Source organism: Pagrus major, chromosome 13, assembly GCF_040436345.1.
Source record: "Pagrus major chromosome 13, Pma_NU_1.0".
NCBI classification, from domain to species: domain Eukaryota; kingdom Metazoa; phylum Chordata; class Actinopteri; order Spariformes; family Sparidae; genus Pagrus; species Pagrus major.
In genome coordinates, this window is record NC_133227.1 from 8,660,042 (window position 1) to 8,673,881 (window position 13,840).

General features: G+C 41.3%; 1 protein-coding gene across 1 annotated transcript in view; it reads right to left on the reverse strand.

Annotated features, from left to right (window-relative positions):
* fat3b (FAT atypical cadherin 3b) overlaps positions 1-13,569 on the reverse strand; it is an 81,650-nt gene extending 68,081 nt beyond the window's left edge. Inside the window, exons 1-4 of the mRNA XM_073478836.1 lie at positions 10,603-13,569; positions 10,365-10,499; positions 8,970-9,171; positions 2,164-2,282 (exon numbers count right to left, since the gene is read on the reverse strand). Of these exons, the coding sequence (XP_073334937.1) occupies positions 2,164-2,282; positions 8,970-9,171; positions 10,365-10,499; positions 10,603-13,569 (3,423 nt within the window). The remainder of the gene's footprint in view (positions 1-2,163; positions 2,283-8,969; positions 9,172-10,364; positions 10,500-10,602) is intronic.
* Between the last annotated feature and the right edge of the window lie 271 nt (positions 13,570-13,840).

Genomic DNA, 13,840 nt, shown 5'->3' on the forward strand with positions numbered 1-13,840 from the left:
ATCGAGAGCCAAGATGGTTCAGCCGCTGAATGAGGAGCACCTGTGCCTGATTAATCTCCCTATTTTTGTCTGTGATGAAGAGGCTGGGATAAAGCGCCCGCTCACACCTGAATATCCTGAAGCCAGAAAAGCCTGTTACTGTTTTTTTTTTTTTTTTTTTTTTTTTTTTTACACACTGCTGAATTCCTCCCCAAAGGGTGAGCAGTGTTGGAGCTGTAATGTTTGTATTCGAGTGTTTAGACAGTGGATTACTTAGTGCCAAATATAATAGAGACTGAAGCAGAGAATTCCCTCCAGTGTGTATCTCTTGCTTACAGACTGAGCATTGCTAAAGTTATCCTCTGTACTGAACACTGTCAGCGTTTTAGAGAGTAACAAACTGAGCGTTTGGCCTCATAGTGTGTCTGTGGATGTAATACTAAATAGTCTAACCTAGCCTGGGATTACATGTTTGCAGGCTGCAAATATTTATCAAGTGCACAATACAGAAGACAAACAAGCTTCCATACAATGTCATCATTTTTGCAGTAGAAAGATGTGAGAAGTTATGTGTCTGGAAATTGCATTAAACATAAAGGAGATGTTGGTGTACAACAAACATGAAATGTATAATACACACTGGGTGAAATCAAAGCTAAGAAAAGTATAAAATTAAATAAACTGTGTTGAAAATTATGTTTAATGTGGCGGAAATTAATGTGACATTAAGCGAGGAATACTCCACCCAAATCTTTTCAAATATCAAACTATGTCCCACCGGTGGACTTGAAAGAAGTCTTTGACAAATTATGCTCCTTTATGTGATGTCTTAGAAGCTGCTGTATAAATCCTTTGGTGTGCAAAGGCACAACATAGTTAAGCTGTTTTCTATCTAGCTACTACTGCTAGGCTACATTTTGACTAATATAAGAAAAATGTCCCTGCTTGTAATTAAGAGACGCTAAAAAAAAAATTCTATCTAAATAAATTCAGCATGACAGAGGTGCACAATATTGTTTTTTGGCAATATTTGATATGCCAATATTTTCCAACTCATTTTGGCCAGTTGCCAATGCCGATAATTTTTTCCACCTAATTGCACAGAACATCAAGTCTCTCCCGTAGAGGGATTAATCAAGGGGTTATGCCCGACAAGGTGTCCGCTATCAGGGATTAATGGACGACGTGGAGGCCAGGTTGCCATCGTGGACTCCATTCATTCCTGATTGTAGACAGCTTGAGGGGAAATTGATGATACCATGGTCAAAGAAGAAAAAAGACCAAAAAAACCATAAATTTATATTTTCATATGTTTTTCACAGGCAATACCTCCGTTTCCCTGGCAACACCTCTTTGACAAATAGACCGAATTAAAATGTTTGGAGATCTAATTTACTTTTTTAAGAAAATGACAGCGTGAGTTTAACCAAAACTAGAAGTAAGCATGAGATGTCGCTGTTGCGTAGTTATCAAAGATGCTAGCAAAGCAATATAGCACATGAAATAATCACAGCAGAAACATAATGAACCAACATGTTTAACTATAAAGCTTTACATGTTACAATTCATTCTTGAAATGACGGCAGACATAAACAAGTTTGCCACCTTCTCAGGTCTCCACAATGCAAATCAAATGACAGTTTTCCACTTGGAGGTGACTGTTGTTGTTAGCGTGACGCCACATCGACTCGGTCTATAGCTGGAACAATCATTCCAGACAGTCATTTCATAATGTTCTTATGCAATGGAGACATTCACTACTTCAGTAAATAGGATGAACCTTAGATACAACAACAGGATATGTCTAGTCTGCTCAGCTCATAGAAGCTTTTGGCTCAGCTATTAGTCAGAAAGCTAACTTTATGCTAGCAAGATTCAAAGTCAATAACACTGCATATGGTTGACAAAATAAGACAGTTTGCGTCACATGCGCATAATTGAAGCATGATTTTATCAACTGATCACATCCGCCGAAATGTTAATTTCCGATATTTAATTTTAAAGTGTTTGTAGGTGTGGATATTACTGCGCATCTCTAAAGCTGGATGCTGTTGTATTTTTGTGACCAATTGAGGTTACAGTGATGAGTTATTATTACAAACGTGAAGTACTAGTTTGGCCACTTCATGTTCATTTCCTCTGGTAAAGGCCTCTTGTGTATGGTTAATGTGTGAAAGCGGGTACCTGAATGAAGACTTCAATAGAAGCTGACAGCGGTGTAACCCCTCTGTCTGTGGCATACACTGTTAGCCAATAGGAGTCCTTGGCCTCACAGTCCAGGATACCAGCAGTGTAAATCACCCCTGTTGAGGCAAAGAGAACGATTAATGCAGTTGATACTTAGGCTTGAGAATGCATATCTATCAGGTGTGTGTGTGTGTGTGTGTGTGTGTGTGTGTGTGTGTGTGTGTGTGTGTGTGTGTGTGTGTGTGTGTGTGAAGGGGCAGTTTAGGTGTCATCAGCATAATACATCCCTAAAAGCTCTCATAGGGAAAGACTTTGAATACTAAGTTTGCAGAAGCAAAGACACAAATTTAGAGTAAACTTCGTGTCCTGGCTTCAGTGACATTCACAGGCATTAGTGGCGCCGCTGTAGTCACCTTCAATGTTTCAGCTTCTCTCCTGCTAATCACAGCTGACCAAACTGCTCCCACTGCAATTCGCTTAGTGCTAAACGTACCCTGAACTGCCCTCCGCTGATAAAGACACACACACACACGCACACTCACACACGTTGACTGGCGTGTGTTTAGTGGCCTTAAGGAAGATGAGTAGCTGACAGCTTTGGTGACCTCTCGAGGGACAAAGCGTACGCTCACAACGGATGACACATGCGTGCCTCTGTTTTTTTTGTTTTTTTTTTAAATCAGTCATGCAGGACTTTCTCAGAAAACACTCGAACGCTGACACACATTGGTGATTTCACACTCTAGGTTTTAAGAGTTCATTCATGTCATTTCCAAACATCGCCGAGAGCACTGAAGCACAGTCCTGCAAGGTCACGAGCGGCACAAGGAGTTTGTTTAAACAAGAAACTCTCACGTCAGGGTCACAAACATATATCCAATCTATCAACAGAAAAAACACAAGTCAGACACAATAAACAGATTGAGCTCATTATAAGCGCAAACTGAGCAGGTGATGCATTTCTGCTCAAAGCAACAGACGACACTTTCAAAAAAGCCAGCATGAATCTGTTACTTCAACTAACTTAAAGGAACTCAGTCAGAGCTGAGACGTGCAGTGTGTGTTGGCCAGTGCATGAGGAGTCTGTGTATGCACCTGTGCTTGAGTACACAAGCAATTAACCCCAGGAAGACGTCAGACAGAGCTGAGACTGGATGTGTGAGCAGGTGTATTTACTTTGACTATTTTATGCTTACCTAAACCTCAACACTGCTGTTATACTTTATATGATTAAAAAATGTGCAAAGACTTATAATGTGGTTCTGTCAGAATTAGTATTGGAAGGTGTGGTACAGTAGTAGTACTAGGAGCAGCATTTGGTGTTGGTCGTTGGAGACTAACCTGTTTCAGATCAATAAAGATAAACTTTATATGTGCCTTAATTTCCAATGGAGCCACTTTGTTGCCAAGCATGGCATTATATCTGTTGTTGGCAAAGTGGTCATAGATAGAGATACAGTTTGTATTTTTACACAAAGGATTTTGCTTGATGTAGTATAATAGCCATTTAGATTACTAAAGACAGTTTTTTTTTCATCAACTATCCCTCGGTGCTCCGAGCTCCCAGTCCAGGCAGAGTCAGCTAACACATCCGCTAGCTGCATGGTTAACTGAGCTTACTAGCTAACTGCAGCTACAGCTGGCAGCAGTTAGCGGCGACTGATGATATCCTGCCCCCTGTTCGTTTGGAGTTTGAATTTGACAGGTGGACAGTTCTTACATATTGCACCTTTAAAATTGGACACAGGTAAGATGGCTGCCATATGGCTCCATCCTGGAATGGCAAGTCTTGCTTACATGTCACATCTAGTGCTCTGTATCTATAAAAGCAGAGGTTTAACTCTGTCAGGGTATTTTTGTCTGTTGCTTCATTTTTACTCTCAACACATCTTTATCAAAAACTGTGTTTCCTGAGCCATGTAGCACAAAAGGAAACCAAATCGGGTATTCCTTTAATTTGACCAAAAATAAATGAGGTCCTATGTTTTATGACTCCAGGGAGACAGAGAGCTAAGACGGTTCAGCCCACACTACAGGCCCCTGGGGTAAACACACTCACTTCCACTTCTGCTCGATTCTGTGTCTAACCTCGGCCACCCTATTAAAAACATTATTGCAGGATATCATCTCAACAATCACAAAAATATGTTGCTGTTCAGTGAGAATCCTCTAACCAGAGAACTTGAGCACAAGTACCAAGTCAGGGATCCTTACTGAATGGATTATTAAATTAGAACATTAGTATTCTTCCTATAAAAAGAAAAAGACAGATCCTTTCATACATATATTAATCTTTTGTGTGGACTGAGGAGATTTCAGCTTGATTTGCTGTCACGCAGTACACGTCTGCTGCTCCCTAACTTGGCCTTCCACTCAGCCACAAACCCCATGAGCCCAGGTTAGAGTAATAGAAGCATACAAATCAGTGACTTGAGGCCTTTTTTTGAGTGCTTGAGTCAGTCTTGTTGCAGTCTCCTCGGCCGAATGGCGAAGGTGTTACCTTATCACCGGAGAGTGTGTGTGTATGTCAGATTATGCCTAAGCAGCTGCCCAGGGCATGCACAATGCATAGTAAAAGTGTTTGCTGAAACACATCCTTGCTCTGACGTCCTTGACCACGTCCTTTTCAAAACACATCTCATCTCTGTCAGATAGCTCGACAGAGGGAGACGTGGAAAACAGAGCTGGCTGTTTCAAAAGCTCTTTGAACTTTAAGACCGACAGGCACTATTCAGTGGATTCAATATAAATCTGACTTGACAGCATCCATTCTCACCATAAATAACAGACTTCAAAGAGTGGACACAAAAATTGAAGGGTCACGGCATACTTTCTAATCTGGAAGTTCACAGTACGTGTGGGTTTACATCCATCTGTCATGTCTTTTCAGTTTTATCCATTCTTGAGAAAGAAGTTTCGGGGATCCCACTATCTAATTAATGCCACCATTTTTCCAATAATCAATCCCAAGATTGATGGTAAAGTACCACGCATACTTCTCTGCATCTTGAGACACGACTGAATAGCTCTGTGTGTGGCAGAAAAGAACATAAAAAAATTACAGCCCGTTAATTTCCAACAAATGCAGAATGGATTACTATTTAAACGTGCGTTTGCCTGTAACTTAAAGAGTGCTTTATCCCGACTGTGATAAATCCTTGTGCTTGCAAACCCAATAATAGAGGAGCAGTGGCTTCTGACAGCTGCCCAATGAGAAATTGCAGGGCTTGCTTTCCCCCTAACCAACGACAAGAATACCAATTTTTGTTCAAAGTACAGCAGTGCTAAGGGTTTAAGCCAGAGAAGATCCTACTTCTTTTTATGATAGATACCCCTTGCGCTTTCCACCATACACCAGAGTGAGTCATCTTCAACATCTAAATATCAAATGGGAGTGAAGTCTGCATTCACACACAGCAGGTACGACTACATAAGATGCATCCTAGAGCCGGTTTACGAACTACAGCGAGGTACACAAGTTAAGAAAAAGCTAAAAAGTATTTATTCCTCACACCTCTCTCGTTCTTTCTGTCCCTTTTACTCTCTCTCACTGTCTATCACACTCTTTCTTCACATACTTAGTGTTGGCACTAAGAGCCACAGATTGACAAGCAGTCAGACCAAAGCAACTCAACATGGCAGCTAAATGCATGGTGGGAGGACAGAGCGCCGCTACTCTGTCCACGCCTGACAACACTGACTTCTACACTACAAGATAAAATGAAGCACTTGATGAAGGAGAAACTTGGCATGTGCATGCTGTGGCTCTTTATCTGATACCATTCACATGCTCGTGATATTGGAGGGGAGGGTAACAGAAGTCACAGCTTAAAAACAAACTTCCCAAAGAAAGAAATATATATATATATATATAAAGGCCTGGGAGGAAGAAAGAAAGCAGTATTTTCTTCTGACACATTTTATGTACTCTAGAATCCCCTGCATCCTCTTCCTTCCTCTCTTCGCATCACTTCCACTCCCCTCTCCCTTCGCTTTCTGCTCTAACAAGCACTCTGATTTCCCCTGGAAAATCTGCACTCAATAAACTTTCTCGCTCGCTGCGATGCTCCTTATTGAGGTTTGAATACAGAAGACTGTGGGGATCTGTCTATGTGCTGTAACACTGCTTTGTCTATGAGTACAATGTCTACATCATGCATATGTAATTGTGTGCACATGCCGTACGGCATATGAGGAGAGAGTGACGCAGAGAGAGTGAGGGCGACAGATATGCTCTCTCTCCATTTTGTCCATCTGTTTCTCTCTCAGCTGTGGTCAATACTAATTAGCCTAGATAAAGGTCAATACAGGCCTCCAGTGCGAGTCATGTACAGTAAGCACCAGTGTGACAAGAGGTGAGGAAAGGCCAGAAGAGGAACGCTCACATGTGGCCCTTAAAACTAAGTGGCGAAACAAACTCTACCAGCTAAAATTAACCACTACTCTGCATAAGTCTATCTAGATTTTTTTTTTCTCTTTACCACATTATAGTTTAAAAAATAATAATATATTTATATAAATATAACATATATATAAAGTTTTTTTCACTGAATTCTGCGTGGCTGCACATCGATCTCACTCAACAGCCTCAACTGGTATTCTATTCTATTCTATGAGTTGTAATGCATTGGTTACAGGTACACTCTACCTGTACACTTCTTTTATATTTAATGTCACTAGCTGTTTACATCTCTGTGTGTGTATTATTCATATACCATATTTGCTGTACCACTTTTTACAAACTGTTAAATCATCACAGTATATATATTTATGTGATTTACCTATTCTTATTACTCTTATACATTATTTACTACACTCCTGCACAAACTGTCGACATTATAGTTTATTTCTTATATCACGACTGTCTATCACAGTATAGTATTTCATTTTATATATGTATTTATTTTATTCTATTTGATATTCTATTGATATATATTGTATTGTATTCCTATGTCTTAACTTTTGCACTATTTATGTCTTTGACTTCCATTCTCTGTTTCTCTGTTCTCATTCGCTTGTGGGATTTTTTTAATACATATTTTATGAGCATTGTTAGAGTGGGCAAGAACAAGAATTTCATTACCAATGACTGCTTCAGTGTGACTGTTGTGCATTAAGGACTTGAACTTGAATTACAAAAATGTATTCATCACCTGTTGCTATGGTATTCTCACGCTGTTACTTAATTAGGCACTGACTAGAAGAATTTAAGTTTTTCAGATTTGAGTCATGCAACAAAATGGATTCAGTCAAATATAATGAGTAGCAATGTTGACTGTAGGAAACTGGGTTTTACAAAGTAAAACTGTGGATGGTACAAAATGCAATTTAAAAAACAGTAATTAATGGAAAAGCAACCAGTGACAATAAAGGTTGTCATACAGTGGACTAATTAATAAAATAAGTGATATTTGTTAAATATGGGGTTATTAAATCAGTGAGCAGTGGGGGGGGGATATAAATATAACACTTAACGTTATGACCAGCACTGATTAACATAAAAAGCTGTAAAGGACTTTATCTAGTGAGAGTATCTATCTGAATTTCAATAGAGACTATTAGCAGTCAGAGCAGTGTCATCGAAAAAGTGAATCAGAGACTTCCACCTTCAAAATCTCCACACTTCTGGCCTGTCAGTGGTAACGCTTAGCACCAAGTGGTGATTATGAAATACTACTCACTGTGGAGTAGCTACTCTACAGTATCATGCAGAGAAGAGAGAATGAGTGATCGAGGGACTGATTTTGGAGCTTGAAGTTCGAATGTTTCAGCACCATGGAGAGAAGCACAGGGAGCGATTAAGTTTGAAAGCTTCAGCACCACAGAGAGAGACAGAGACTTGCAACCAGCCTTGATGGGAAAGTAAGATTTCTCACGCACACCTTTTTTGGCTCCCATGTCAAATTTCAAATATGCAGACTTTGGATTCAAGCTAATATCTTTGTGCCCACAGTGGCCGCAAGTCCTATTTCTCTGATGGAAGATGTAGCTTATGCCAAGATCTTTTCAAGCTGAATATAAACTAGAAATAAACTGGATATATGGACGGCAGAGAGGCTGTCCTACATATATATAAATATATATTCATTCTCTACAGGAGCCAATATGAGCTAATACGAACTGTCCTATTTTTATACTGGGTATTTGATTCATTTCATTCCTGGGCGAGTGAGTCACGGCTTCTTGTTTGCATCAACATGTTTTCAGCTGTGGTCTGACACTGCAGGACAGTTGGAGACAACTACTCCCCGTGGGGGAGGGGCATGCCTCCTTAAATAAGTTACAGTGATTTCACTACTCCTGAAAAAGATGGTGGTGCTGAGCAGGAGAGCCTTGATCAATGTTATCCACATAGCACTGGATCAGCTGGACAGAGCGGCCCGAGGCCCAGCCAGTGTAGCTGCCATGCTGCCCTCATTACAGTAATGATCTCTGCCCAGCTCACACAGAAACAGCTCCCATGTGAGGCCCCATCAGCTCACTGGCTCTGACTGTACCTCACAGTCTCTCCACCTCTCTCCCTCTAATACACACATGGACATTCACTCAAAAAGAAAAAAAAAATTTGGACGCTGATGCTTTCACTTGCAATGCAAAACCACAAGGTGACAGAGGCACAAGAAGTGAGAGCGGAGCAACAACTCCACACATGTGAAAGTCACCAGCAGTGGCACAGAGCTAGAAAGATTGCCAATAATATGCAATCATCAGGCATTTGGGTGTTGATATTCCACGCATGGCACTGTAAGTTATTGGATTTCCACTTTACATAAATAGGCTTCAAAATTGATCTTGTGTCACACCTGTGTCTTCATCAATGGTGAAAGTGCCCAGTCCGCTGCCTCCTCTGACAGAGTACCTCACCACGCCATCTCGCCCCTTGTCGTCGTCCTTAGCGTTGACTGTCAGGACACTCGTGCCGGCACGAGAGTTCTCCTTCACTGAGCCTCTCACAGCAAAGTCAGGGAAGTAGGGTGCATACAAATTCTCATTGACATCCACCACCTGAGGACATGTAATGGTTCATTTTAATTTTGAACTCTGGGTGAAGATATCAAACAGTGTGATTTTGAACACAGAAAATCATTGGACCAATATAGAAATATTACCTTTGATTATATTATAACTTGCAGCTATTTATGTTCACGGACAATATTGTTTCCTGAGAAGAAATCATTTTGGTAAATAAATGATGTACTTTCCTCACGGTCCCTTTAGCAGAAGTGAATTGAATTGAAATGTGGGCCATCCTGCAGCTTCTCCTTTAAACAGTCTTCATGTTTCATTGTTGTGGGTTACACTGTTGACTTTAATGTACCTTGATATATTTCTATTTCTATAGAATCCATGAAAACATGTAAATATTGGCACATAGGTAACACTTTATGATAACCATCATTAATAAAAGGTAAATGTATGGCTAATTAAACTTTAGTTAACAGTTAATTCACTGTTAACAAACAAAAAGTATTATTATTAAGCAACTGTTTATAGTGACGATGCAATGAATGTTTATAACACTTTGTTAATGGTTAATAAATAGTGTGTAGTTCATCTAAAGACATTATTTGGGTGGCCATTATAAAATAGCAACTGATGTTTATAAACCTTTACAATTGCTTAAAGGGTAACTCCACCAATTTTACATATTAAAGTGTGTTTACAGGTTTTGGGGAGTACTACTACATATGTGAAAAAATTGTATAAAACCTTTTGTGACTCCAGAGGAAGCTGCGTGTAACCTGATACATTTCCTCCAGTGATGTTACTCAGTGGGTTAGTTGCATTGTGGGTAATGTAGGCTCCAGTTTTTGAAAAGCAGTCTACTGGTCTAGCATTGAAGGGAATATATCAGTTTACTTGCAGTTCTCTGGAGCCACAAAAGGTTTTATACTACTTTTTTCACATATCACATATCTTTTCACTTGTAATTTCACTTTAATGTGTAAAATTATTGGAGTTACCCTTTAATACATGGTTTATAAAGGGTGTCATTGTTTGTTATGTAATATGAATATAACTAAATAACTATGAACTAAAATGTTATTAACTATAAATTTACCATTTATTAATTAAAGTTACTATAAAGCATCATATCAAGAATTGGAAGCTTGAAAATCTTCAACAAAAGTATCAGTGCTAATGCTTAATCGACAAAATTGATCATTAAAATTTGTCTGTGCATGTGTGTTACACACCTCCACCTCAACAAACGTCTGACTGATGAGGCTGGGTATTCCTCTGTCTTCAGCGATCAATGTTAGGTTAAAAAACTGTTGTTTCTCAAAGTCGAGCTCCTTCCTAATCCTCAACACTCCGCTCACAGCATCGACCTGTACAAAGAATTACAATCCCATTCATCATAAACTGCCAATAAAAAGGGGATCAGCATATGCATCTGTGTAGACAAAACAAATAGTGACAGACAGCACCTACCTCAAAAGTGCTGTTGAAGTCATTAATCAAGGAGTATCGGACCTGTCCACCGGGGCCAATGTCTGGGTCCTGAGCCTGCACCCAGGTAATCACAGCCCCTGGTGGGAGGTCCTCCAAAACTCGAGCACTGTAGCTGCTTGGGATGAAAGCCGGGGCACAATCATTGACATCATCCACTATTACACTTAGAGTGGTAACTGACGACCTTCGAGTGCCTCTTTCGGCCTTGTCTCTCACTTCGATCTTCAGAGTGAACATTTGGATGGTTTCTCGGTCCAAGTGGCTGGCAACAAACACACTTCCTGTTTCGCTATCAATACCAAACTGAGGCACACTGGTCAGCATTATGTAGGAGAGCTGTCCATTTTGACCCATGTCTCTGTCAAATGCAGTGATGGTAATAACTTCCATACCAATGGCTGAGTTCTCGACAACAAGGGCAGAGAAGCTGTCCTGATAGAACTGGGGGTCATTGTCATTCGCGTCCTCGATGATCACAGTCAGTAGCCTCCAATTGGACATCTGAGGAACACCCTGATCGTAGATGGTGATATTAAGGAAGTAACGATCCGATCGCTCGCGGTCGAGTGGCTGCAGTACAGTTATCAACCCATTGTCCATGTTGATATTGAAGCAATTTTCTTTGTTGCCATCAGATATGGAAAAGAGAACACGGCCATTGAAGCCTGGGTCACCATCGCGTGCTCTCACCTGAAATACACTGGTGCCAGCAGCGAGGTCTTCTCTCACTAGAATACTTGTGGGCAAGGCCTCAAACTGTGGAGCCTGTTTGTTCAGAGAGAAAAGGTCCGTAAATCTCTCATCTGGTCTTTGTCTCGCCATAGCAGATGCTTTTGAGAGCATTTTTTCTGCCAACAGCTGGGCGACCCTGGTCTCCTTGCAGTTGAACCCCATGGGTGCCATCCTGCCCCTCACCACAGATACATTTACAAATGTAGGATCAGAGAACAACTCTCCATCTGTTGCCACTACTCTCAGGTTAAACACCCCACTTTTTAAATTTTCCGCTGCTAATGATTTTTTCAACGACAAAGCCCCCGTGTCTGGATTTAAGTTGAAATAGTCCAACTCGTTACCTGACAGTATCCTGTAGCTCACCATTCCTAGCTCATCTATGTCCACAGCTGACATAGTGACAATAGTCTGGCTGGCAGGGAAATCACGACTTATCATCCCCCTGCAAGAAATCATCTCAAAAAGAGGCTGGTTGTCATTAACATTTACAAGACGAATGGTAACATTAACCTCAGTCTCCCTTCTGTAGGGTGAACCCCAATCAGAGGCCCGCACCGCGAAAGTATACATATCATCTGATGACTCAAAGTCCAGATCTTGTGTGATCCTCATCTCCCCCGTGTACTGATCTATGGTAAATGGAAGAGACTGTTCACCACTTATTGTGTGGGTGACAAACCCATTCTCTCCTTTATCGTCATCTACAGCAGATGCTACGAGAACAACAGTGCCGACAGGTAAGCTCTCGTTGATTGCGATATCATAGAACGGCTTGTTGAACACTGGAGAGTTGTCATTAGCATCCTCTATGGTGATTTTAATCCTTGCCCGCTGCTGACTAATAATATCAACCACCTCCATCTCCATGAAATCCTGTGATATCCTTGTCAGCTGCCTTGTGGTCGTAATAACTCCAGTCAAAGGGTTTATATCAAAGTACATCGGATCAGAGAAGCCGCTGAAGCTGTAATTGACACTCAGAGGAGCTGGGGAGATTTTCACCACCTCTACAATAGTGCCTGGAGGAGCTATTTCACTCAACTTAAATACATAAACATCTCTCTCGAATTTCCCCAACACTGGGTCTGGCTTTGTAACCAACAACTGAACAACTTGGGGTTTAGAAAACTTAGGAGGAATACCTCTGTCTTTAGCCTGGAAGGTTAAGTTGCAGCCATAAGGGAATGTATCCCAGTCGAGCAATTCAGAGGTTTTAACCCTATATTCATTCCCGACGGGCGATCGATCAACCACAAACTGCTCAAAGGGGTCACCCTCAATGATGGACACCCACTCTATATCCCCAGATATCCCGTCGTCCTTGTCCTCCACGGTCACTATGGCATAGACTGGGTCTTTGTCAACCCATGATGGAATGACAGCAACTGCTGTGAGAACAGGAGCAAATTCATTGACTCGCTGCACAGTTAGGACTAATCTTGCAGTGCTGCTGATACCGTTGTTCCCATAGAGTTTCATCCCTCTGTCTACCACCTGCACCTCCAGCTCAAATCGATCTTTTTTGTCCATCCTGGGCCGACCGGTCAGGGTGATGACCCCGCTCGTCGGATGAACAGCAAATAGTTCAACTCTGGTCTTGAAGAAGTAATAGAACTCCCCGTTGGAGCCCATGTCAGCATCTGTGGCTGTTACGCGTCCTATGCTGGCACCCAGAGGGGCACTCTCAGAGACAACGAATGAATAGGAGGTTGGGGAGAAGAGAGGTCGAAGATCATTGGTATCCAAGACCTTGATATAAACAGTAGCTAAGGCCTCTAGGCCTCCTTGTGCAGATGCTTTAACTGTCAGTGTATAATTGTCCTGCACTTCCCGATTCAATATGGCACCGCTGCCTCCGTTAGTGCGTATACGTAGAAAACAAAAATCTCCCATTACAAACTCATCAGCCTGGAAAATTCCCTCACTGTCTCCAGACTGAATGGAATATTTAATGTCTAAAGACCGAGGTGGCCCAAGAATGATGCCCATTTTGACCTCACTCCTGGTATAAGTTCTTGCAGCAGAGTTCTCAAAGATGGAGGCATTATAGGCAGGCTGGGTGAAAAGCAGCAGGCCTTGTCCTGCCCTAGGTTCTGCCAGGAATTGGGCATAGGTTGGAGGGAAACAGAGGAGGAGGAAGAGGCAAATAAAATGGCAAATAAGAGAAAAGCTGGGTAGAGGAAGCATTTTTCCCCACCGATTAGGCTTCATCACTATTCCATCACCCAGTCACCCTATATTTGGAAAGAATAAGAAAGAAAAACAGATCTGGATTCAGTTGGTGAGCTGTTAGAGACATGCTCTCTGCATGCTAAAAATTTGATATAGACCTGTGAGACAAAAGTTACAAAGGCATTTCAGAGGTGCAGCTTATCACTACAGGGATGTGATAGCATATTCAATGATGCGCTCAAACAGTTTGCATTCAAACACTGAGTATTGCACTCGAAAGGCTCTCAAGCAAAGAATGATGTATCTTTCA